The sequence below is a fragment of the Silurus aristotelis genome (assembly GCF_946808225.1).
Source record: "Silurus aristotelis genome assembly, chromosome: 4".
In the NCBI taxonomy this organism is placed as follows: domain Eukaryota; kingdom Metazoa; phylum Chordata; class Actinopteri; order Siluriformes; family Siluridae; genus Silurus; species Silurus aristotelis.
The window spans coordinates 14,309,683-14,336,066 of record NC_139577.1 but is presented as its reverse complement, the minus strand read 5'-3'; the positions used below and the strand labels follow the sequence as shown (position 1 = coordinate 14,336,066).

The 26,384-nt window shown below is 40.9% G+C and overlaps 2 protein-coding genes across 3 annotated transcripts in view; both read right to left on the bottom strand.

The window, feature by feature from the left end:
* Positions 1-12,482, bottom strand: part of dnaaf9 (dynein axonemal assembly factor 9) — a 29,245-nt gene extending 16,763 nt beyond the window's left edge. Inside the window, exons 1-8 of the mRNA XM_083540214.1 lie at positions 12,051-12,482; positions 10,580-10,659; positions 8,318-8,434; positions 6,819-6,943; positions 6,226-6,322; positions 6,031-6,137; positions 5,864-5,941; positions 5,672-5,773 (exon numbers count right to left, since the gene is read on the bottom strand). Coding sequence (XP_083396340.1) covers positions 5,672-5,773; positions 5,864-5,941; positions 6,031-6,137; positions 6,226-6,322; positions 6,819-6,943; positions 8,318-8,434; positions 10,580-10,659; positions 12,051-12,103 — 759 coding nt within the window. The 5' untranslated portion in view covers positions 12,104-12,482. The remainder of the gene's footprint in view (positions 1-5,671; positions 5,774-5,863; positions 5,942-6,030; positions 6,138-6,225; positions 6,323-6,818; positions 6,944-8,317; positions 8,435-10,579; positions 10,660-12,050) is intronic.
* Positions 12,483-14,754: 2,272 nt separating this feature from the next.
* cfd (complement factor D (adipsin)) lies at positions 14,755-17,483 on the bottom strand. Of its 2 annotated transcripts, none has more exons than XM_083540256.1 (5): positions 17,304-17,483; positions 16,855-17,002; positions 16,454-16,592; positions 16,091-16,351; positions 14,755-15,408 (listed from the first exon to the last, which is right to left on the bottom strand). In XM_083540256.1, exons 1-5 carry the CDS (start codon positions 17,359-17,361, stop codon positions 15,259-15,261), a joined length of 756 nt encoding a protein of 251 aa, XP_083396382.1. In that variant the 5' UTR covers positions 17,362-17,483; the 3' UTR covers positions 14,755-15,258. The 2 variants fall into 2 exon arrangements, with proteins under 2 accessions (XP_083396382.1, XP_083396383.1); XM_083540257.1 differs by having other exon boundaries at positions 16,855-16,999; positions 17,304-17,481.
* Between the last annotated feature and the right edge of the window lie 8,901 nt (positions 17,484-26,384).

Genomic DNA, 26,384 nt, shown 5'->3' with positions numbered 1-26,384 from the left:
ATATAAATGTGTGTGTGTGTGTGTGTGATCCTGCAACAATGAAAGTGTTATTGTTCCTGCGTTCCCCTGGAATGTAACAATAAGCTTCTGATTTATATTCATATTCTGATATATCTGATTATATTATATTCAAATCAATAGGGGTGTAGCGATACACTCAGATTACGATTCGATACGCATCTCGATTTAATTAAACAGGCCTGTCACTGAAAAAATCGAACTGAAATTTAACAAGATCTTTAGATTAAGATAGCTGAAACCTAAGAGACAACTTTAAAAAATTCATAAATTAAATAAACTAAAACAAAGTATGCTTGTAAATATGTAAATATGTTTAACACAAACAGGTCTAGGCTTTGTTTAGGTTACTTATAGGTTTTTATGCGACAAAAACCTCTGAATATCTACATTTTCAGGTAGAAGCTGGGATTTAGAGCTTTTACAATATCCATTCCCACCATTTTAGTGGACAGGAAGTGAGGGTAACAGAAGTGTCCTTTTCGTACATGTCAACCTCTACTTCTATACTGAATTTGGACTGGGTAACTGCAGTTTTAGCAAAAGCAACACCAAGATCTTCCAGTGCTCTCTTTTTTCTCGGTGGCTGTTCTTGCTCAACTCTGTGTACTGCATCTCTCTGATCAGCGGGAAACCTCTTTACATTGATCAGGGAGCAGGTGGTGCAACGATCTAAATCTGGGGTCTAAGGCAGTACTCTCTTAAAGATAATCCTGTACCTCTGTGTACCTGCCTAAAAGGTTTTAAAAGATGGCTGTCTTCATTTTAGCTACAAGTGTGGAGTCCTTCTCATCCAGTGTCATGCTCTGTTCTGTCATAGATTTTAAGGGCACAATGAGTGACAGGTGGTGGTCGTTTTCAGCAGTTTAGGTGGGTTTACTCTTTCTTTGGCATCACTGATGTTAGCACTATCTATGGTATCAAGTTGCAGGGCATTTGTGCGTACCTCTGTGCTCAAGAGTGCTGCCGTTATAGACGCTTGTTGTTTGAGATAGCTCTCAAGCATATCCATTGAGCTGTTCAGATGTCGGACGGGGCATCCTCTATTTCAGCTTCAGCTGCACTTATTTTGCCCATGTGTCTGTTCAGTTCAAGCAATTTCTCTAAATGCGAAGCAGGTGACTCGTAGCTCACGTGTAGGCAGCCCAACCAATAGGATAAAACGGACGTTATATCGTAAAAAACTTCACGAAGCATAAGGTGACATTTTTTCTTTGCGATAAACCGTACCATGATAAATCGCTACACCCCTTCAAGTCAATACTATATTATTATTATCAGGGGCGCTAGTGAGCAAGCATGGAGTAGGTTATGTTTTGGGTGAGCGCTGCTAAATTTAAAAAGGTAAATTCTGTTTTGGTATTTCTTGGCTATTGACTGGTAATGTTGCATAACAAAGGACAACTTTTCCTTTTTTCTCTCTCTTTATCTTATATAGTCCATAAATAGATGACTTTATTTAATATTTAAATGTATATAGTATTAGGACAAATAATATGTTGCTGTTTTTTATTTATTTGATATTCTATTTAGTTTTTTTTTAGTACCGTATTTGTAAAATGACCATATTACCTTTAAGTCAAACACTGAAAGTAGGTTATATGCCCTCTAGCTTTGTTTAGTTACAGAGCACCTGCTACACTGTGATTTCTCTGCAATAAACGCTAGATAAGTTTTCAGTGGGTTTAGGGGTCACTCTGTTTCTTTGAGTGACAAAGGGTGGACAGCACCAAATTTACATTCTACACTCTATTTAATTTGACTTTTCTTTGTTTGGACCAATTTTATACGTTCAGATCCCTTAGTGTTTGGACAGGATTCTGTGTTTTTTTTCATTCTGTCAGATAATAAAAAATTACCAATATAACCAGTAGGTCATCAAGCTGCAATATTAATTCTGTCAGCTGGAAAGTAAGGTCCTTAAATCACCCTGTTGTAGATTGCCTTTCTACAGGAAACTTAATTATGTAATACAGATCATTCCAGATTAAAGTGTGAGTGGGAAAGCAGCTCTATCACTCCGATTTTAATTCTAAATCTCGAGGTACGGCAAGTCTTATTGAGGAAAAAAACAAATAATTCCATTTGATACATAGATGCTTGTAACAGACCCAATACAATACAAAAACTGCAATTTAAAAGCAAACTCTGCAATATCTCAGTAGTCCGAGCTAATGTGTATGCACCAAACTATTATGACAGTCTTTTTTTCACAAATATCTTTACTAGGTTACCAAATTTGTATACACATTATTTGAGATATGAATTGCATATTGTTCTCATCTTTAGATCGCAGTTATCTTAAAACTACTATAACATCCAAGTCAGAGGATGCCAATAAATCATTCCTTGACACAAGTCTGGCGAGTTCGCAATCCTGAATCTAGAGACTATTCTTTCTTCTCACCTTTTCACATATTCTCGTGTAGGCAATTTTTTTTTTACCTAGATAAGAATCTTCTCACTTTGATTAATTGCTGTATCATGCTATTGTCATTTCGGACCATGCCCCTCTCTTAATGACACTGTGTACGCCAGCTACATGTTACAAATATCATCCCTGGCACTTAAATACTTTGTTGCTTTCAGGTGAAACATTTAAATCAAACAACTTAAATCTTCTAAGATAAAAATATTTCTCGAACATAATAAACACTGTAAATATCTTATTCAAATATATGGGTAGCAATGAAAGCATACTTGAGAGGGGAAATTATATCGTATAGCTCCCACATTAAAAAAAAAAAAACACAAACAGCCAGACTTGAATTAACAATTGCGATACTGAAAATAGATGCTACTCTAGCTGTTACACCATCACTCACTCTAAGCCAGGGGTGGCCAATTAATTTTTGCAAGGGGCCACATTAGAAACCCGAAATGTGTCAGAGGGCCACACCAACGATAATATTTTAGGGATGCACCGAAATGAAAATTCTTGGCCGAAACCAAAAACCAAAAATGAGGAAACCAAGGCCAAAACCGAAAGAAAAGATTGTCAATTATTAGAACCATTGCATTTATGGCTATGAGTGTGTACTAACCTCACTAAAATCAATGCATTGCAATTCAAAGAATAAATAAATTACAAAAGTTTTTTATTTATTATTATATATTGTTATTTATCGTCCCCTGGTGGTCTAGTGGTTAAGATGCAGCGCTCCCACCGCTGCGACCCGGGTTCGATTCCCGGTCAGGGAACCATCCCCAGCCCCTCTTAGTGCCGGTCCCAAGCCCGGATAAATTGGGGAGGGTTGCGTTAGAAAGGGCATCCAGCGTAAAACATGTGCCAAATCAAACGTGCAGAGGATCCGCTGTGGCGACCCCTAATGGGAGAAGCCGAAAAGAAAGTTTTTATATATTGTTATTTATTTGTTACCGTTCATAGTATTGACAGACAGGCAGCGGTCAATTATTATTAGCAACGGGTCTGTTAAACAAAAATAATTGACCGCCAAACGTTTGGAAGCCCATTCAAGTGCCGTGAAGAGCCGTGTAATAAATATTATATTATAATAATTATTATTTTCAGGATCCACGGGAAATGTTTCAAAGATCAACCTGTCGAGCCACTGGCGACCACTGATCTAAGGCAATGAGTTCCATAATTTTTTGTGTTATGCCTTTTGCCTTGGCACCATCACTGGAAAAGTTTCCTGCTTTTTCAAAAACGTCTGCTACAGACGGAGTGCGCGTGCTCGGATCGACTTTACTTTTCTGAGCCGCGTTCTTCTCATATTTAGAATGGCAATCGGGATGTTTGGATTACAGGTGAAAAATTAAACCCGACTTGGAGAAACTCTTTGCAGATACACCCCCTCTTGAAATTTCAGCATTGCATTTTTTGCAAATCGCTCTCCGCACACCGCAGACATGTTGCTCTTATTCAGATAACCGTGTGCTGCTGCGCTTTTTTATTGCGTCATTACAATTGTGTTTCTGCCGTGTTGTTTCTGTGATTTAGGTATTTCGGCCGAAAATTTTTCGGTGGCCAAATCTTCGGTGCATCCCTGTAATTTATGATTGGCCTCACGCGGGCCGGACAGGGACGTACAAAGGGCCGGATGTGGCCCGCGGGCCGTAGTTTGCCCAGGTCTGCTCTAAACGAACAAAGACTATCACTTCAAACAAAGTATAATCTTTAAGTTTATACTAAAAAAGATTTTATAGAACATTTTATAGAATTTTTGGTCATCGACTAAATCAAAAGACAGCAGATCGCACTATAATCCAAATTAAAGACAAATTAGCTTAATATCTATGAAATTTGTTCTTTTCATTTTTTGATAAGATGACTGTTCTTTTTAATTGATAGTGAGATCGTAGCTGAACTTGAACCCCCCTTTTTATTCGAAAAAAATGAACGCATCAATAATGTCAAGGAAAAAAAGGCAAAATCGCCAGGCCCTGATGTTTTTTTTTTGAGGGAATTCCATAAAAAATTTACAAATCATTTATCCGCTCTGTTATTAAGTGTATTTGAGGAATAATTTTCTTCTGGTACCTTGCCTCCAACAAGCAGTCATACTGCTTATTTTCAAGGAACAAAAAAAATCCTCTTGATTGTGGTTCTTATCACCCAATCTCCCTTCTCAATGTGGACAGAATAATCCTGGCTAAAATGTTAGCCAGTAGACAAGAAAATGTACTGCCTTCTATAATATCCAATGATCAAATAGATCAAAGATTCCTCTTTTTAAAGCAGTGTCTAGACACTCTCTGAATCCTATTGTTAACATCTTTAAAAGCTTTTTCGCTTATATATATATATATATATATATATATATATATATATATATATATATATATATATATATATATATATATATACACACATACATACACACACACACACACACACACACACACACACACCTTCGATATAGAAGCTGCTTTTAAAAATAATATAGGTATGATCTATTCTATGATTTGCTCACAAAATGTAACATCCTTAAAGAAAATCGAAGCGACAATGGGAAAATGAACTTGACTTGCTTTTTTTCAGAGGAAACATGGCAAGATATGGTCAATCCGTCTATGACATACAATTATCCAATTTAAAGTAGTTCACATTTATTATTTATAATGTTTTTATTCATTTCTTCATCCATTCATTCATTCATTCCTTTTCCCCCACTTATCCGTAATTCGGGTCGCGGGGGCAGCAGTCTAAGCAGACCCCCGCCTTCGACTGCTGCCCAATCCTCACAGCACCGTCCCTTACGGTCCCTCCTGCAGGTGGTGAGCCCAGGGGAAGTCATTCATTTCTTTTTCAACCTTAATAGCCAGTGTTATATTGTGCAATTGGAAGGACAAGTCTCCACCTACTTTTATTTAGTTAATTAGAGAACTTATGCATCATCTCGCACTGAAGAACGTTCGTTACTCTACTAAAGGCTGTAGTCAAAAGGCTACTAAAGGCTGTTCTCAATTTGGCAGCCAGTGCTGACATACATAGTGCAAATAGAGCCAAACTTAATATTTGATGTCAGACTTTGCTGTTGCCAGCTCTCCTTCCTCTCTTTCTCTTGCCCTTTTTAAAATTATTATGATTTTTTTTTTATGTATTTGTTTTTTCTTTGTGCACATATGTGTATATTAACCTGAGTGTATATGCATATAACCTATAGAAACCTAAAATCTGCATTGGTACCTCTGCAGTCTGAGCTTCTGACATCTCCTGTATGGACAGCGGGCTTTCTGTGTTCACAGTGTTAAACAAGCAGCTCCACTGCTTCTCAAACAACAGCAAATCCTAAAAGAATAAAACATTGCATCCACATCACGTGTGTGTGTTCATATTTGTTTCTTTTGTGTAATTAAGTAATGGGGATTATGTTTGTACCTCACTGAGCAGATAGTCCAAAGACACCGGGTCTAGTCTTGAATAAATCTCCCAAAGACTCTCACTCATATCTGTCAGCTAGAATGATATTACACATAGGCCACATTGGTAAACACTTGCAGGATAAACCTGTGTGATGTCTGCACAGATATGCAGCAATGCTCTACCTTGTACTTCATGGTGAAGAATCCACCTGCTCCTATTCCTTCCAGAGCAAATGCTTGAACAATGGGCCACATCTCTAACATGAACATATCAAACTTCTGCACATGACCTACAAATGACATTTAAAACCTGGATCAGCAGCAGCAATAGTATGTTGATTGGTTTTTGTGTGTAAATTGCATGTGCAGATCTCTTACTTTGAGAGCTGTAGGGTATTCCAATGCAACTGCAGTCTTCAACCATAGACACAAAACTGGAGATTTTAAACTCTTCTGCAGCTTCCTCGTCCTCGTACTGGTAGGTGGAATAGATGACAGAAATACGTCCTTTTTAAATATCAGCCCAATTAAATCTTATAATACAAATTCATTTGCATTAGTCGTGAAACAAAAAGATCAAAGCTAAACAACCCATATTCATTAGGGTTTTTAAATTGTTTAATTAAACTTTTTAAGTATTGTAAGCTAGGCCTTGCAATGTATTCTATTGTAAGTGCTTATTTATTAACACTGATTTAAACATTAAATGGCGAGGCAAAGCATCAAACAGGGCAAGGCATGCACAGATGGTGTCTCAGTATCACGGCAACCAAAAGGATTATGCACAAATAAACGTCTTGTACATAGCAATGAAAATATCCTTAAATCTTAGCAACTAGATTTTAAAAGAATGTGAAAGCGTACATAATCTGTGCCGAAGAAATTTTCCTTTAAATTGTAATACATTTCTAATATAAAAATTGACAGTGTCTGCTTTGCTTTTGTTTGTAATTCGTGGTGTTGCTGATCACCTCTGCCTCGGTCATGCAATGCAGGTGCAGATTCCTCCAATGGGAGATGTAAGGAAGCAAGTAGCTATAATTCACAGGGTTACAATACAGATGCACACTCTCTGCCTTTATGAGAAGAATCACATCTGGAACCAAGCACACAGAGATTTACAGTATAATAGCAGGATATATCCCCCTGTAAAGAACATCATTCATTCATCATTGTTAAAAGTGCTAAACAAATAAAAATGAATTGAATTTTTCGTGTAACATATTTTACATTCTCTATATAATCAATATCGGAGGTGGAAAAGGCATTCAAATATTCTTTTCAAGTAAAGTAACTATAACTCTGCTAAAATTTTGCTCAAGTACAAAAAAAATTACTGGTCTAAAAATCTACAAGTACCTAAAAGTAAAAAGTAACTCATTAAAATGTACTTAACAAAGGGCTATGTTTTTTGGGTTTTTTTTTTTTTAGGAAATCCACTACATGTCACTCAGAGGCATGTAATATTAAACTATTTTCCTCAATACATAAATAACCAGGAATAATATTTTCGTTTCATTTGTTTGATTGAGTTTATTTGATCTACTTATAAGACTTGTATGAAATGCTAATGATGTTTTGAATCAGATTTATGCATATGAAGTTTTTATCCCTATTTACATTCAAACAGGAGGAAAAATTGTATTGGCTACCTTTTGAGTTAGCAATAATTAATAACTAGTTATCAGTTGCTAGTGCCAACCAACATTCGCTTTTTAACTACCAATGCAGTGGTATGGGTATTGTATAACTGACCTCTACATTCTTATGCAGGTTTAATGTCATCTATTTAATAACCCAGCCATTAGGGGGGCACAAGCCAGTGTACTCTTAGTGCCGGTCCCAAGCCCGGGTAAATGGGGAGGGTTGCGTTAGGAAGGGCATCCAGCGTAAAACGTGCCAAATCAAATATGCGGATCACAAATGAAAATGGATGATCCGCTGTGGCGACCCCTAATGGGAGCAGCCGAAAGAAGAAGAAGAAGAAGAATGTCATCTATTTAACGTATACTGTTAGTTCGGTCTCTGGGCAAACACAACTTACAATGCATGATAAACCTGTTGCCTTTCTTGCACTTGAAGCTAGGGTTTCACTTCTTTTCCTTCCAGTTCGACCCGAATTTAAAAGACGACCAAAAGTAAAGTAAAAAGTACAGATTATAAAAACTATTAAAAGGTAAAAAAAAAAAAAAGTGAAATAACGCACAGTGTCATTTGTTACTCTACACCTCTGTTAAATATATTCTATAATGCAAGAACATATTAAACTTGAGTGCCCTGGATAAGCAATCATGCGCACACTAAAGATGAAACGCACTCAAGCTAAATCACTTATTTTCTTGTATAGATACAGAAATCAATTGGAAAAAAAACAAAATCAGTTTCAAAATTCATGACAAAAGACACAAGCAAACAGCATTCACATCCCTTAAGCTGACACTGGAGTATAGTGAACAAAGTAGGGTCATACCATCCAGCACCTCTTCAGGAAAGTCCTCACAGAGCTGCTTCGGGTTGTGCTGATAGAGACCAAAGAAAAGGTACCTGGCCAACTCGCTACAGCCCTCGTTATAACGGCTGTCGATACCTGACACAGAAGGAATTGCGAAAAAAGATTAGGACCATATGAAACATGTTAACTAATAAATTGACATCATTTGTAGCATATTTATATATATATATATATATATATATATATATATATATATATATATATATATATATATATATATATATTTACATATACGTATGTATGTGTGTATATATATATATATATATATATATATATATATATATATATATATATATATATACAGTGAGGAAAATAAGTATTTAAACACCCTGCTATTTTGCAAGTTCTCCCACTTAGAAATCATGGAGGGGTCTGAAATTGTCATCGTAGGTGCATGTCCACTGTGAGAGACATAATCTAAAAAAAAAAAATCCAGAAATCACAATGTATGATTTTTTAACTATTTATTTGTATGATACAGCTGCAAATAAGTATTTGAACACCTAAGAAAGTCAATGTTAATATTTGGTACAGTAGCCTTTGTTTGCAATTACAGAGGTCAAACGTTTCCTGTAGTTTTTCACCAGGTTTGCACACACTGCAGGAGGGATTTTGGCCCACTCCTCCACACAGATCTTCTCTAGATCAGTCAGGTTTCTGGCCTGTCGCTGAGAAACACGGAGTTTGAGCTCCCTCCAAAGATTCTCTATTGGGTTTAGGTCTGGAGACTGGCTAGGCCACGCCAGAACCTTGATATGCTTCTTACAGAGCCACTCCTTGGTTATCCTGGCTGTGTGCTTCGGGTCATTGTCATGTTGGAAGACCCAGCCTCGACCCATCTTCAATGCTCTAACTGAGGGAAGGAGGTTGTTCCCAAAAATCTCGCAATACATGGCCCCGGTCATCCTCTCCTTAATACAGTGCAGTCGCCCTGTCCCATGTGCAGAAAAACACCCCCAAAGCATGATGCTACCACCCCCATGCTTCACAGTAGGGATGGTGTTCTTGGGATGGTACTCATCATTCTTCTTTCTCCAAACACGTTTAGTGGAATTATGACCCAAAAGTTCTATTTTGGTCTCATCTGACCACATGACTTTCTCCAATGACTCCTCTGGATCATCCAAATGGTCATTGGCAAACTTAAGACGTGCCTGAACATGTGCTGGTTTAAGCAGGGGAACCTTCCGTGCCATGCATGATTTCAAACCATGAAGTCTTAGTGTATTACCAACAGTAACCTTGGAAATGGTGGTCCCAGCTCTTTTCAGGTCATTGACCAGCTCCCCCCGTGTAGTTCTGGGCTGATTTCTCACCTTCCTTAGGATCATTGAGACCCCACGAGGTGAGATCTTGCATGGAGCCCCAGTCCGAGAGAGATTGACAGTCATGTTTAGCTTCTTCCATTTTCTAATGATTGCTCCAACAGTGGACCTTTTTTCACCAAGCTGCTTGGCAATTTCCCCGTAGCCCTTTCCAGCCTTGTGGAGGTGTACAATTTTGTCTCTAGTGTCTTTGGACAGCTCTTTGGTCTTGGCCATGTTAGTAGTTGGATTCTTACTGATTGTATGGGGTGGACAGGTGTCTTTATGCAGCTAACGACCTCAAACAGGTGCATCTAATTTAGGATAATAAATGTAGTGGAGGTGGACATTTTAACAGGTCTTTGAGGGTCAGAATTCTAGCTGATAGACAGGTGTTCAAATACTTATTTGCAGCTGTATCATACAAATAAATAGTTTAAAAATCATATATTGTGATTTCTGGATTTTTTTTTTTTTAGATTATGTCTCTCACAGTGGACATGCACCTACGATGACAATTTCAGACCCCTCCATGATTTCTAAGTGGGAGAACTTGCAAAATAGCAGTGTGTTCAAATACTTATTTTCCTCACTATATATATATATATATATATATATATATATATATATATATATATATATATATATATATATATATATATATATATATATGTGTGTGTGTGTGTGTGTGTGTGTGTGTGTGTGTGTGTGTGTGTTCTATAGTACATGATCTAATCAAGAATCATTGCTGAAGGATGTACAAGTAAATTATATATAATATATGTATAAGAAAAAATATATATATTTGCTATACACACCACAGAAGACTCTGAATTGTATCTGAGGTATCATATGAAAATGGTTTTCTCAAAATATGGGTTCTAAAAACAAGGAATGAGTACTCTGATAAACTCACCCAGTGAGCAGAGGATGCCATCTGGAACCGTATCACCATCAGCTTTCAGTAGAGCCTGAATTTGCCGCAAGCGTGAACAGCTGCAAACACAGCACATCTGTACATCTACCTTTTTTGCCTTTAACAATTAACACAACACGGTCATGCCTAAGGTGTAGAAATTCAGAACTTTTTAAAACTGTCTTTGTTTTTTCAAGTGCAATGATTAAGGGCAGGAATAGCTGTCAGAATATGTATAAGGGTCATAATGACAAATCTGCAATCATTCGGATGAATCATTATATAATCGGTTACAAAACGCATGCTATCGGTAAGAAGGATTGTGCGCAACTGTATATTGTTAGCTGTATCATGATTAATGACAGCATATCCTTTACATCCTGAATTTTTTTCTAATTAATCCCATAAATGGTCATTATAATGTCATTACAAGTGTCTGTAGGAAGAGGTGAAATGGACATTTTAGAGGCCTTTTTTTACATAAGCAAACTGAAGGCAATAAAAGAAAAGAAACAGGCTTCAAAAACAAAAATCAGTAAGAAACAGGCCTTAATACAACATAAAAATGATCCCAGCAGAACAAAGCATACTTAAAAAAGCTCAAATGCACAGTGAATATTTACAATTCCCACCAGTAACCAGGAAAATATCTGACTATATCTGACTTTACTAAGTAGATATTATTAAATTATATTATATCAGAGGTGTAAAATCAAAGCTCAGATCTGCTGAATTTTCAGATGCCTAGCTACATTTGCAAAAACTCATGTAAATGGCATAATCTTTTTTAATTTTATTTTAAAATAAACAAACAAACAAACAAATAGGGAAAGGTTGGCAGGAAATGATTGCTTTTTCACTGCTACAATGAAACAATTAACAAAAGAGAAAACTACTAAACTGTGAAACATACCAATATGCGTTAAATGTGATGTAAGTGACTTATTGCATTTGCAAGTACACAAGAAGGTAAATGTTATTTATTGCTTGTCATCAGCTTTTTTTTCTACATTCTTTCAGGATTGTCCTGCAGGAGCCTGTTCCTTAAAAGCGCACACATTACTGTGTCAAATGTACAGTATACAATGTACACCAAGGCCATACAAATGCAATTGTTTTATATATGTATTTATTTACTTGGAAAATCAGCTACTGGTTATAAATAGCCAACAAGTGAAGCCAGTGCTTTAATGGTCCAACTAACTGTTCTTGGCTTTTGTTTAATCCTTGGATCGGAAACAAACTTGTTCAATGGCGAACGTTAGTATTTTTTCGGTTGAACTAAAGGCTTAGACAAAGCGATTTACAAATAAATATTCGAAGTGTTTCGAATTTTGTGTATAAACTGTAGCTAGCTGATCTTAGCTATCGGCCCAACTCCATCACCACCACTAACCGTCACCTCGTTTCAAACACCACGGCAAACAAAAAATAAAGATTTACTTGCATATAAAGCGAAATTTATCATTACCTCACGGACGGCCCGATCATAGACTTCCCATCGGTTTTATTTATGCCGGCCATATTCGCGCTATTTATATCAGAAAGTCAGAAGGGAGAGTGAAATTGCCGTTAGATATATTATTTTCTCAGCTCGCGCACATCTCTATATTGCAGTCAACAGCCTCAGCTGGAGAACAGCAACACTGGCGGACGAGCATGGCAACCGCCTGTACCATTGTGTGCGGAGGGAAGTACGGTTGTGAACGAGCATAATAGAAAAGTCTTCACAAAAGAAATGTGAGCTTTTCCAACGCAAATGTATTAGACCGCATGCAAAAGTATTATCAAAAGTATGAGTTTAATTCTAATATATTCCGTGTTCAAATACACCACCATTGGCTTCGCGTATTACCCCTTTCACTCAGACATGCCTTGACAATGGCTAACGCAATCCTAGAGCAACGTCTCAATGACCTCAACGGGAAATGTAACAGGAGCTGAGGACGATTGTCATGCTTTCTGGTGACAATAATGTTTATTAATACGTGCCAAGAGTTCATTACATTCTAATACATTTACGGTTCCAAAGGCACGGCCATATTCTATAGTTCGGATGGGGTTGTTTTTTTTGTTGTGCCACAGATTTCCGATTGATGTCAGCTAACAATGTAGACAAATAAAACCTTAAATTTACTGTCAAAAACAGCTACGAAAAGGCATTTAGAGTTTTGGAAAACATTCTCCAATTTTCAATAAAGCACCTAAAACTGTTAGACAAGAACAGGAACTTCCCAAAAAAGATTTGTGGAGTAGTGAAGATAAGAGTTTGCACTTGGACTTCCCCATAAAACTGCCAACACACACACACACACACACACACACACACACACACACACACACACACACACACACACACGAGAGAGATAGTGAGAGAGAGAGAAAGAGAGAGAGAGAGAGAGAGAGAGAGAGAGAGAAGGAAGGAAGGAAGGAAGGAAATGTTAATAATGTTAATGAATGTTAATAAGCCTTCCTGATGACTGACTTGCTCAGGGTAGGTTAAAGATCAATGCAGGCATAACTCCAATTCAGACATTGCTTTTGATTTGTGATTCAACAGAATATTTAAATATTTTAATACCTGTCAACAGATAGTATTGCTCCTTTCTCCATGAGCAAACTGATCTAGCTGTCTCAGATTTGAAAAGTGCCTGCTCCAGACTGTATGATTCCACTCTTTCTATACACTTATCCAGTATACCATTATGTCAGCATGGGAATCCAGACTTGTCTGTGGCTACCTTAGCTCCATACGCAACAAACTGCGATGCACTGTCTATTCTGACACCTTTCTACCAGAACCAGCATTCAGCAATTTCAGCCAGCCTTTGCTTCCTAAGTGCATCAGGAACCGATCAGTGGTTCCTTGGACCACTTTTGATAGATACTGACCACTGCAGTCCAGGAACATTCCACAAGAGCTGCAGTTTTGGAGAAGCTTTGACGTCGTCTAGCCATCACAATTTTGCCCTTGTTAAACTCGCTCCAATCCTTATGCTATTTTTCCTGCTTCTAACAGCATCTGTCAACTTCTATCAACTTTGAAAATGTTCACTTGCTGCCTGATATATCCAACACACTAACAGGTGCCATGATGAAGAGATAATCAGTGTTATTCACTTCATCTGTCATAATGTTATGATGTCATAATGCCCGGTCCGTGTATATGTTTGATAGGATTCAGATCAGAGCTTATAGAATGACACAGTAAAATCCAGAGTATTGTTCTTAGCCATTATTAGGTGCTATTAGATTAACAGTATGTTTTTAGTCATTATCCCGTTGGAGCTGTGACTGAGCTTGAGCCTTCGGATTCAAAGTATATATTGCTCCTGAATGGTTAGTCTTGAGATTTCATTGTGTCATGATTTATACACAATAAATGCTTTGTCCTACTTAAGGGCTTGGTGAAACTAAAGCCTATCCCAGAAACAGTGGTCATAGGGTAGAAATACACCCTGGATGGAAAGACATTACAGAGCATTAAGCACACACTTCTAGCACTAAACTCCAACTCAGTCTGGACTGTCACACTGATATATTGTACAATTGGGCTGAATATCAGCATGCTTGTGGTCTGGCCTTTGGTGTTCACATTTTTCATGATAGTTAAATCACCTGTCAAATAAGACTAATGGACTGAATTTATACACCCAATCATTTATAATTCTGTTCATTAATATTGCCTCAAACTAGTAGTATCTTTTTTTCTGGCATCAAGACCCAGTCACTGAGGACTTGGATGATATATGCGATGCAATAATTAATTTGGCAGACAAAATAGATTAATGTAATTTTACACATGATGGTATTTTAGGCTGCTTTCCAAATATTCAAGTCTGATGGAACCGATGGCTATTTTAAAATAAAAAGCTTGGATAATTATGTTACTACATTATTGAAAATAAAACAAGTATTAGTCTGTATTTCACGATGTATTCAGCCATTTACTTCTTTCTCATTTTTGGCAGACTTCATAACTTAAAAAAAAAAACAGCTTATTGCAATTTAAACAGGTTTTTATGTTAAAAAAACAAACAAACAAAAAAAAAAACAAAACAAAAAAAAAAGCTATAATATTTATTCTGGTGAGGTGATATGGCCTTTCAGAAAATAACTATAAAATCCCCCAGCATAAATGCACATTAAATCAGAATAAAGGACAATACACATCATTCAATCTTAATAAACATTTTATTGAAAGTTTGCAGTGGTAAAGATAATGTATATGTATATTGATGTAGGTGGTATATGCCAAACCAAGGAGTCAGTTCAAATGATGAAAGTTGATGCTAAAAAATGCATTAACTCTAAAATCTGTTCTCTTGTATGCTGAGAACTAATACATTTTCAGGTTTGGTATGAACTCTGAAGAAATCCAGTATAGTTATACACAATGTCAGAATAAATTGTTTAACTTTCAAAAATAAGAAATGTTAATACTGTATACAACTGAGTTATAGCAAGTATCTTGTCGTGCTGTAAATGACCAGAGAGGTGCACAGCATCTGTGACCAGTGTGACCTCAAAGAGTTTCATCACAACAAGCAAGAGAACATAAACGTTAATAAAGGCTGTAGACAGGCCAGATTAATGAGGTGAGAATTAACCCACCTTAAAAATATTGTAAGATGCAGCAAAAAGAAATGGCTTATTTTGTGAGTCAGACTGCTGACATGTTACTGGGTCATAGTGCGGGTGATCCAATCATCATAATGTGATATAATGGTGTAGAGTCCAGGCTTTTTGGTGGAACCGCATTTCCTCCCTCCATTTGAGGTTATTCCCACAACAACACCCTTATAGAGCAGAGGACCACCAGAATCACCCTGTAGGAAGAGCAGATAACATTTCTAAAAGATGTGCAAATTTTTTATGAAAAAAAAGTCTTCTTTACACTTCTTTATTATATTAGATTAAAATAAAAAGATTTCATATCTGAAAGATCAAATAAATATTTTAATTTTCTTCCCTGTATGTCTGTTAATTAAAACATGACCACAATTGACCAAGATTTTAAAGTAGAGAGCAAAGGAGAGTGAATTTCTTTCACTTTTTGTTAGATAAATTGCAAGCACAGCTCAGACCTGGTATTATATTTAAATAAACATGTGAATTATATTATTGGTGGTAATAAAATCTCTAAAATATACATGTAGGTGGTTAAACTAGAGACAAAAATAATACTCTTTATATTGTTCATTTGGAAGAAATATCTTTTTTTTTTTTTTTTTTTTTTACAAATATTTAGAATATGATGGAGATTAGGTAGGTAGTACACATGACTAAATTAAAGACCATAAATGTGGTTTGTTTCAAACTGCTTATCCTCTACTTCTCCATTTTCAGCTCTCTCATGCATCTGTCTGCCAACCTGTCTCAACTGTTTTCACTAAATTTAAGAACTGCCAATACATTTCATTTTTATTTATTTGTTTTCATTTAATGGGGAAAAGTGCAATTATAGATTTATTCCACTGAGACTGTATTAAATGCATGATAAAAACTTACATCACAGGTGTCCATGGCAGGTTTGCTAGCACAGAGCATATTTTCTGTAAAGGATTTTCCATAGTAGGTACTGCGACCACAGATCGTCCTCTTCATTACATCAACAGTCACCTCATGCAGTTTGTCTGGCCGGTCGCCCAGGTTGTCTAGAGAGCCCCACCCAACAGTTAACACAGGAGAATCTGTATCAGGATTACTCCCTCCTCCTTTCAGGAACTTCACAGTCTTTACCGCATTAGTCTCTGTGACTGGTTGACTTAGCTGGCAATTAAAGAGAAGATTAAATATTAGTGGCAAAAAAAGAATTACAAGAAAGAATTCCAACCCATTTCCTAATTTATTCTCAGACTTTGTATACTTTACCTTGATCAGGGCAATGTCATTATTGTAGTTGTCTTTGTTGAAATCAGGATGATTATAGACAGCAGACAGGTCAAAAGTTTGCTTTGTGTCCTCTGCCTGAGATAGGGAATGGGCACCCAACACCACCTTATATTTTTTGCTGCAGAAACATGTTTTGTTTTGTTTGGTTTTTTTCAACACTTTTGAATAGCAGGTGAATTTAAAGCTCTAAAATCAACTGATCTTTTGTAAAGATTGCCATGTTAAACAAAATAATATTTTATGAAAAAAACAAAAAACATTTTATGCTACTTTGAAAATAGAAGTGTGTAAACATAGATATTAGAATTTTTTGCCACCATAATAAAATATATACATCTCTAGTTGCATGTGCTAGAAGTTTAATTTGGTATGGTACTTACCCATCCTGGAAGCAGTGTGCAGCACTCATAACCCACTGGCTAGAGATCAGGAATCCACCACAATTGTGTACACCCTCCACTTGCAGTGAGGCCATGTAGGGGTGGGAGTGTGGTGTAGATTCCTTTCCCCCTGTGATGCATTCGCCTTCTCAAAAACAGAAGTGAGCATAATACTGTTATAAGTGTTAATGTCAAAAGCAATTGTTGAAGCAAAGTTTTGTTTCGATTTGGCCCAGAGTTAAGGTTAACGTTTGGATTTATTTTATTATAATTTTTTTAAAATTCCCAACCAATTAAGAAAGGAAATTTAAAATTTCATATTGTGTGTCTGTCAAACTGCATGATAAAGGGCTAAGGAAATAATCAGTGCTGCATAAATAATACTATTAACACCGTTGCTTTCAAGATTTCAAGATGTCTAAATAAATGGATTCATAAATTCTACTTACCAGGAAGTAGCAATGCATAAAAGAAAGCTGAAGCAATGAATGCTTTTAGAAAACCCATCCTGAACAACTCCTTTCTGCACACTACCTTCTTGAGATGGAATATGTTTATAGACTAGCCTGTATTTATATAAATTGGGAGTGGACAAGAAGGTCTGTCTTTACGAGAAAAGTGCTTCTTGGAAATCATTCCTTTCTCCGCCTACATTTATGTGATGCTGAGACTTGTCTCTTATCTCTACTTAGACACACACATGCACACACACACACACACACACACACACACACACACACACACACACACACACACACACAAACACACACAAACACACAAACACACACAAACACACACAAGCACATACGCCCACTCTCACACTAAACGAGTGACAACATGTTATTCGTAGGAATTTGTTATGATTATAAAAAAGCAAACCAGTTTTATATGGACTTTGTATTGGACATTTATGTGCAGAAGTGGACCACGCCATCTGTGATTTTATTGGTGCAGAGGGGCTTCCAATATCTGAGTTGTTCATGAGTTGCTCAGGACCTTCTGCATGTTATGCTGCATATATCATGTCACATGTCATATAACATATTATTACACATTTAGAAGGTGTCTTTTAAACCAGTTATTAAACATAAAAAAAATCAAAAATTCGATTTTAAGATAAACAAATAAAAAAAATGCCACACTCGAATTTCCAAAGCAGAACTTCTGTCACAATGGGGAGATAACACAATTGAAACTCTGTTACAAGCTTAAAAAAAAGTTATTTAACAAAAGACCTTTAAAGTAAAATAGTAAGATTGATGTCACATTTTTTTTTTTTTACATTTTGAGGGAGATATTTCATGACTTTAAGACCTGTCAGAGACCTGACAACTTTGCATGGATTTCGCTGATTCAGGTTGTTCATGTCAGGCGTAAGTGAGCGAGGCGGAAGCCGAGGCACAGCAAACAGACTTTAATGCACACTGAACAAAAGCAAACGTCGAAAACATAGAACACACTCTGAGTCCAAACACAAACAATAACGGACAACGGAGTGGTGTGAGTGAGGCGTTTATATAGCTGTGAGGGTGATGAGGAACAGGTGTGTGGAATCAGTATGATGGCGAAGCGCTCCGGGCGGGCGGGGCGCGCACCGGAGAAGAAGCAGGGTGATCCCTGACACCACCCCCTCCCCCAGGGGCGGCACCAGACGCCCTGAACCGGCGGCGCGGCCTGCCCCTCGACCGAGGCGCCAGGCAGCGAGGATGAGCCGCGTGGAACTCCGCCAGCAACGCCGGGTCCAGAATGTCCTGCCGGGCCACCCAAGACCGTTCCTCCGGGCCAAACCCCTCCCAGTCCACCAGATACTCAAGGCGACCCCGGCGCCGTCTGGACTCCAGGATCTCTCTGACCACGTAGACCCCGGGCTGGTCCACGATCTCCGGCTGGTCGGGCGCTACGGGGCCACCTGAAGGGTGAGAGACAGAAGAGGCACACAGTTTCAACAGGGACACATGGAATGTGGGATGGATACGATACCTCGGCGGCAGTGCGAGCCGGTAGGACACTGCGCTGATCTGGTCGGTGATCCGGAAGGGCCCTATGAACCGGGGGCTCAGTTTGCGACAGGGCAGCTTGAGTTTAGGTCCTTGGTGGACAGCCACACCAGGTCCCCAGGACGGTAGCGGGGGGCGTCCAGCCACCGTGTGTCAGCGTGTCGGCGGGTGTTGCGGAGGGCTCGACGCAGCTGGGTGTGCGCTGACTCCCAGATTCGACTGCTCTCCCGGAACCAGTAGTCGACGGAGGGTACGCTGCTGGGCTCGTCCGACCAAGGGAACAGGGGTGGCTGAAACCCCAGCACGCACTGGAACGGGGTGAGCCCCGTGGAGTCCTGACGTAGCGAGTTCTGGGCGTATTCGGCCCAGGGCAGGAACCTACTCCAGTCCTCTTGATCCTGGCCGCAATAGGTTCTCAGGTAGCGACTCAACTCCTGGATCTTTCGCTCCGCCAGGCCGTTGGATTGGGGGTGGTATCCTGAAGTGAGGTTCACCGAGACGCCCAGGAGTCGGAAGAAAGCCCTCCAGACCCGAGACGCGAACTGTGGGCCCCGGTCCGACACGACCTCCTCCGGGAGACCGAAGTTCCGGAAGACGTGATAGAACAAAGCCTCCGCCGTCTCGAGTGCAGTGGGGAGCCCCTTCATGGGGATGAATCGGCAGGCCTTAGAGAAGCGATCTACCACCACCAGAACGCAGGTGTGGCCCTCTGACCGGGGGAGATCCGTCACGAAGTCAATCCCCAGGTGCGACCAGGGACGCTGAGGGACGGGGAGTGGCATCAGCTTTCCCACCGGCAGGTGGCGTGGGACCTTGGACATTGCGCAGGTCGGACATTCCTCCACGAGGCGCCTTACTTCTCGGGTCAGGCCGGGCCACCAGTACTTAGTCTGGAGGATCTGGATGGTCCGCTTCTCCCCTGGATGGCCGGTGCCTGGTCCCTCGTGAACAGATCTAAAGAGACGGTGCCGGCACGAGGCAGGAACGAAGGTGCATCCAGCTGGGCACCCGGCCGGAACCGCCGCCCGGCGAGCAGCGGAGGCGATCTCTTGGTCGACCTCCCAGACGATTGGCCCCAGGATGAGTGCGGGGGGGAGGATGGGCTCAGGCTCGCCAGTCTCGTCCGGCCCGTATATCTGGGAAAGGGCGTCGGCCTTGCCGTTCAGGGTCCCGGCTCGAAAGGTGATCTGGAAGCGGAACCGTGTGAAGAACAGCGCCCAGCGTGCCTGTCGGGGGTTTAGCCTCCGAGCCTCCCGTAGGTATTGGAGGTTTTTGTGGTCGGTAACCACCGTGAACGGGTGTTCGGCTCCCTCAAGCCAGTGTCTCCATTCCTCTAGGGCCAGCTTGATGCCCAGGAGCTCGCGGTTCCCGATATTGTAGTTCTGCTCGGTGGTGGATAGCTTGTGCGAAAAGAACGCGCACGGGTGGCGCTGGGGGGGAGATCCGGATCTTTGTGACAGGGTGGCCCCTACCCCGGTCGAGGAGGCATCCACTTCGACCACGAAAGGCTTCCGGAGATCAGGACCGGGGCGCAACAGAAACGGCGGCAAAGCTCGTCGAAGGCCTCCTGAGCCTCGTGGTTCCACCTCAAGGTGCGGGCCTTTCCCCTGAGGAGCGAGGTGAGTGGGGCAGTGATCCTGCTGCAGCCCTGGATGAACCGGCGATAGAAGTTGGCGAACCCTAGAAAGCGCTGGAGCTCCCTGATAGATTCTGGAACCGGCCACTCCTTCACCGCCCTTACCTTTCGACTCTCCATCTGGATACCCTCCGCACTGATGATGTAGCCCAAGAAGTGGATGGTAGGGCGGTGGAACTCGCACTTCGAGAGGTTCAGGTAGAGATGCTGGGAACGAAGTACTTTAAGCACCGCTCGCACGTGCCGCCGGTGTTCCTCCAGATCCCGGGAATAGATCAGTATATCGTCGATGTAGACCATGACGAATCTCTGGAGGAAAGTACTTCGTTCATGAACCCCTGAAAGATGGCGGGAGAGATGGAGAGGCCGTATGGCATGACCCGGTACTCATAGTGGCCCGAGGGGGTGATGAAAGCTGTTTTCCACTCATCCCCCTTCCTGATGCGCACCAGGTTGTAGGCGCTCCGGAGGTCAAGCTTGGAGAACACCCGCGCCTCCCTTAAGTTCTCCAGAGCTGCGGGCACGAGTGGAAGGGGGTAAGAAAGAGGTGCGTTCTGCGAGTTTAGCTGGCGGTAGTCAATGCAGGGCCGCAGACCTCCATCCTTCTTTCCCACAAAGAAAAAGCTCGACGCAGCAGGGGAGGAAGAGTGCGTGATGAACCCCTGACGAAGCGCCTGTTGCACGTACTCCTCCATGGCTTGGCGCTCAGGAACGGACAGGGGATACACACGACCCTTGGGTAGCTTTGCCCCGGGCAGCAGGTCGATACAGCAGTCCCAAGGTCGGTGAGGAGGGAGACGGGTGGCTGCCTGCGCGCTGAACACATCACCATATGACCTATACTCTCTCGGGATCTCCACAGGGGTTGCGGTTGTGGCTTCCTCCACACGAGTGGCTCCGATCACGGCTCCAGGGGTTCGCGTGGGGAGATGTGAGAGGCAGTGTGCCTTACAGCGGGGACTCCACTCCAGGATGTCACAGGGGTCCCAAAAGCATCTAGGCCGGTGTTTCTGCAGCCAGGGCCTCCCCAGGATCACACTGACTGTGGATCTTTCCAAGACCAGGAACCACCTCTCGATGGAATAGCCCCACTTGTAGAGTCACCTCCGGCGTGCAGTACTTCACCCACCCCTCACCCAGCGGCCTTCCCTGGATGGTTTGGATGGCTAGATCCTGGGAGCCCCGTTCTAGGCGGAGGCGTAATCGGTCGAGGCAGGCCTGGGAGATGAAGTTCCCAGCTGAGCCGGAATCGACTAGGGCATGCACAGAGATGGAGAGAGTGGGGGTTATGAGAGACACTGCGAGTTTAGGGAGAGAGGAGATGTCGGTTGGTAACTCGACAGTACTCACCGCGGCACGAGCAGGGCGTGTGGGGCACTGCGAGATGGAATGCCCCGAGGTTCCGCAGTACAAGCATCCTCCGGCTGCGAGCCGGCGATTCCTCTCCCTTCTGGACAGCCTTTGTGATCCTAGCTGCATCGGCTCGCCCTCCGGGGTAGCAGATGTACCTTGTGGAGAGCTCGGTGGGTGTGGAGTGAGATCCTCCACCGCTAGGCGCTGAGAGAGCTTGATCGATTTCTGGATGAAGCTCTCCAACCCCACCGAATCCTCATGAATGGCCATTGCCTGCCGTATCTCCGGTTTCAAACCCATCCGATACACTCCCAGTAGCGCTGACTCGTTCCTGCCACTAGATGCCGCCAGGGTGCGAAAACGGAGGCTGTAATCGGTGATGCTTTCGTTTCCCTGACGTAACCTGAGCAGCTGGTCAGCTGTGGTGAAAGTCCCGGAGGCGGCGCAGAAGACTTCCAGGAAGTGTTCGGTGACCCGGGCGTATGAGTGCGTCACCGGGCCGGCCGCTTCCCACAGCGATTGTGCCCATGCCAGCGCTCTCCCGGAGAGGAGGGAGATGAAAAACGCCACCTTCGACCGCTCCGTAGGAAAACGCTGTGGTTGCATCTCGATGTAGAGATTCACCTGTAACAGGAAGCCGCGGCATTCTGATGCCTTTCCGGAAAACGCAGCCGGAAGCGCCATGGGGCTGCTGGTGAGCGCGGGGGGGTTTGGCTGAGCCGCCGCGGATGGGAAGGCGGCTTGGAGCGCGGCGATGAGATCTTGTATCGGCGAAGACTCGGCGACTGCCTGATCCTCCATCGCGAGGTAAGCGCGGGGCAAAGATCACGAGGTTCTCCTTCCTTTTCTCTCTTTCTTTCTTTCGGTCCGTTATTCTGTCAGGCGTAAGTGAGCGAGGCGGAAGCCGAGGCACAGCAAACAGACTTTAATGCACACTGAACAAAAGCAAACGTCGAAAACATAGAACACACTCTGAGTCCAAACACAAACAATAACGGACAACGGAGTGGTGTGAGTGAGGCGTTTATATAGCTGTGAGGGTGATGAGGAACAGGTGTGTGGAATCAGTATGATGGCGAAGCGCTCCGGGCTGGCGGGGCGCGCACCGGAGAAGAAGCAGGGTGATCCCTGACAGTTCATTTCAGAGCAGTAGCCTTATAAAAAATAAACAAAAAAAGAAAAAAGAAAAAAAAAACACTTCCACAGTTTCTCACTTAACCCTACACTATACAAAACAAAACTGACTGGCAACATTTTCCATATAGATAATGTAATTAATATTAAATACCATGATGCGGAAAATTAATACTGTGTACTATTATAAGAATCTAATCAGTCAAAACTAATCATTCATGTGCTGTTTCTCGAGAATGAGAAGGTGCTGTTTACATTGAAGTTGAGAGTGGTTTAGGGTTAAATACTGGTCCTGGAAGATGGCAAAAAGATAATGCAAACTCACCACAGAGCATATTGGGCTCACATTTGTTTGTAGAAACTGATTAAGGTGCATGTTAAATGACATTTCAACCATAGTGCAATCACACCTGGACAATAATTTACTTTATCTATAAGGAGAGATTGTATGTAGATCAAAGTGCCAGAAGATTTGTGAACTATCAGCTGGAGCTCATTTCCACAAAGTGATTGAGAGCTGGGCACATGGCTGGCTTGCCCTTTGCAAGACCAGAAAGAGTGATTGATTGATAATGTGTTACTAAACTAAAGGAATTGGAAACATTGCACTACTTTAACAGATGTAATTCTAGTTTATGTGTATGTTAATTATGAGACTTATTTTTGTTCTTCTATTTACCAGTTTTGCTGCTACCCTTCTGCTCATAGTCAAAGTTTACAGACAATTGTTGCACTAGTTTTTCCACACGACACTGTTCTGTTATCACGCCTAGTTAATGCTTGTTTTCCTGTCAGTCTATATTTGTTAGCACTCGACTCCCACTGTCAGGTATCTAAACTCAATGTATCTCTGTGTACTGTGGTACTTTATTGTTATGTGTTACAGCATGGTTGTAGAAAAATGAAATTTCGCTCTAATGCAAATAAGCTACCTAGACGAATGCTAGCAAAAACTTACTGGACTTGATTTGCCTTTACTTTTCAGTTCTAGTGACAAGCCCTCAATCAGTCACCAGCATATAGACTGTATTGCTTTGTACACTTCTGGGGTAGATCGAGTTCTGTCTGGAAATAAATCAAATTTTCCTAGCTGTGGTGTACTAAAGTAGCAGAACCATCAGCATATCTGCTGTCTCATTGCACTCACCTTTACTCGCTATCAGTACTTTCACACTGATAGAGAGAAATTTTATGGGCAAGTCCTAAAGGAGAATATGTGTGCTGGACCAGTGCCTCAGGATATGTAGACAAGTTTCTGTCATCAATACTGTCAGGCTTCTGTTATATAACTGACAAGTGCCATATTATGTCAGTGCCAGTCAACACTGAAATGCAATGTTCCTAGTTTTCATACTGAGGCCATTACTGCCAACATCCCTGACAGATACATAAAATCCGCATATGTTTGACCTTGTCCAGTTCATGTGAATTTTCAAAATCGGATCATGTCTTTGAGCAAAAGGGATCACTTATCATATTGCTCTTCTCATTATTGACTTGTAAGCCCACAGATGTGGAATCAGAAGATCCATCTGTCTTGTCAGTCTGTCATTTAAACTACCAAACTACCTAGACAGTCTCTCAAACAATTGCACTCTCTTCACCCACTTTTAATAAAGGACACCGCTTAATGTATATAGGAATGGAGAAATTGTTTATTTTCCACATTCAGCTGGAATTTTATCTTTTGATCTATTTATGCTTTTTTTTAATCTTTTGTATCAATGCAGTAATTGTAAGAAAACAATATGCTAATATGCAATCAGTCATTATCTTTGGAAATATTCATTTACAGTTTCTACTGCCTGTAGATAGCGTGTCTAGTAGCCAATGATATGATGTTATGGTCTAGAACTGGAATTATCTTGTGCTTTGTGTGAATAAATCATGCTTTGGCAGTTTGGGAAGTGCTTACTGATTGAACCCACAAGTTGTGTCTTTGCCCTGACTTGTTCTTCATTGTTGCTGCAGTATCAGTGTGCTGCAAGATGTCTCTTGCATTGTTGCAGCCATTAAAACATCGTTTTTTAGAAAACTTTTAGAAACATGTGAACAAGGGCTGCCACAAATAGCCTATTTTCTCAAATGCTTAGTTTGTCTTTTATCCACTACCTAAAATTTAGGTCCTAAACACTAGTCCAATTTCTTTTTCCATTTCTTGGAAAACACATTTCAGCATCGAATCACTTGCAATGCTTCGTCCAAATTTACACATTGACATTAATTGGCTAACTAACAAAAAGAAACATGCAATGCTATACAGAAACACAGTATAATAAAGCGCTGCTTCATAGATAGGTATCTCATGCTGTGAAAATGTAAGGCATTACTAAAGCAAAAGCCTAATTAACACAATTCAACAAGTCTCCTTTCACTGCAGCCACAGCTGCTCCACATACATGATTTCTATCAGAAGCACCAATATTAACCTCTGGTTTTCTGTGCATCTTTGTCCTTGCATTATGGTTTTCCTGGGAATTTGAAGGCAAATTTTTTGTGCAAAGTCTACAGGAAGAAAAGACAAAAGTATAAATCGTTCTTGAAAAAACAGTTCAAACTGTTTTGGCCTACCTTACCTCATGATGTCAAGGTTTTTTTATCTTGAAAATGGAATAGAAATTTCCAGCTATTAAATCTACATGAATATATACACTGGCGATCAAAATTAGAGAACAATTTATAAACAATTGAACAATTCTGAAATAATGTCATCTTCACTGCTCAACAGTTGAAGGAGTTTTTGTCTATACCATGCTACCAGAACACCTTTTCCACAAAATAACTAAGGCATTAAAAAAAATTTATTTTGCAGAAAACACACTGATCAAAATTAGAGAACACTTTCAGATACCTCCCAGTTATTGGTGTTAATCTGGAACCTGGTGCTAATTTCCTTTATTATCTGTCAACCCCTATTTAACTGGCAGCCTAACTTCCAGTTTCACTGACTCTGCAAGATGGTGGGCCGTTCTAAAGTGACTGAAAGCCTCCGGCGGCAGGTTGTCCAGATGAAGGCCAAAGCAAGACAAGTTATCTGGAGGTATCTGTGATTTCAAGAATATTGAATCTTTACAACATCACAAACTCATTCAAGTCCGCCAAGAAGGCTGGTCGTCCACGGAAGACAAATACAAGAGAGGACAGGATACTGCGGAGGATCTCAATGGGCAATCATTTCCACACTGCAGCTGGAATTGCTCACCAGTTCAGTGCTGAACAGGGTAAGGATCTGTCTCGTCATACAGTGTCTCGACGTTTAAGAGCATTTGGACTAAATGCCCACTCTGCAGTGACCAAACCTCTCATTAGCAGAAAGAATCAAAAGGCTAGAATAAGCTTTGCTGAGGAGCATGTTGTGTGGACAGAGGAGAACTGGTCCAAAGTTCACTTCAGTGATGAAAGCAAGTTTA

What these genes read in the sequence shown, in the direction of transcription:
- cfd (XM_083540256.1), bottom strand. Translation starts at nt 17,361, where the DNA reads ATGGGTTTTCTAAAAGCATTCATTGCTTCAGCTTTCTTTTATGCATTG. An exon ending in TTATGCATTGCTACTTCCTG is followed by an intron (nt 17,003 to 17,303) that starts GTAAGTAGAATT and finishes TCTGTTTTTGAG; the next exon opens with AAGGCGAATGCATCACAGGG. An exon ending in CTGCCATGGACACCTGTGAT is followed by an intron (nt 15,409 to 16,090) that starts GTAAGTTTTTAT and finishes CTCTTCCTACAG; the next exon opens with GGTGATTCTGGTGGTCCTCT.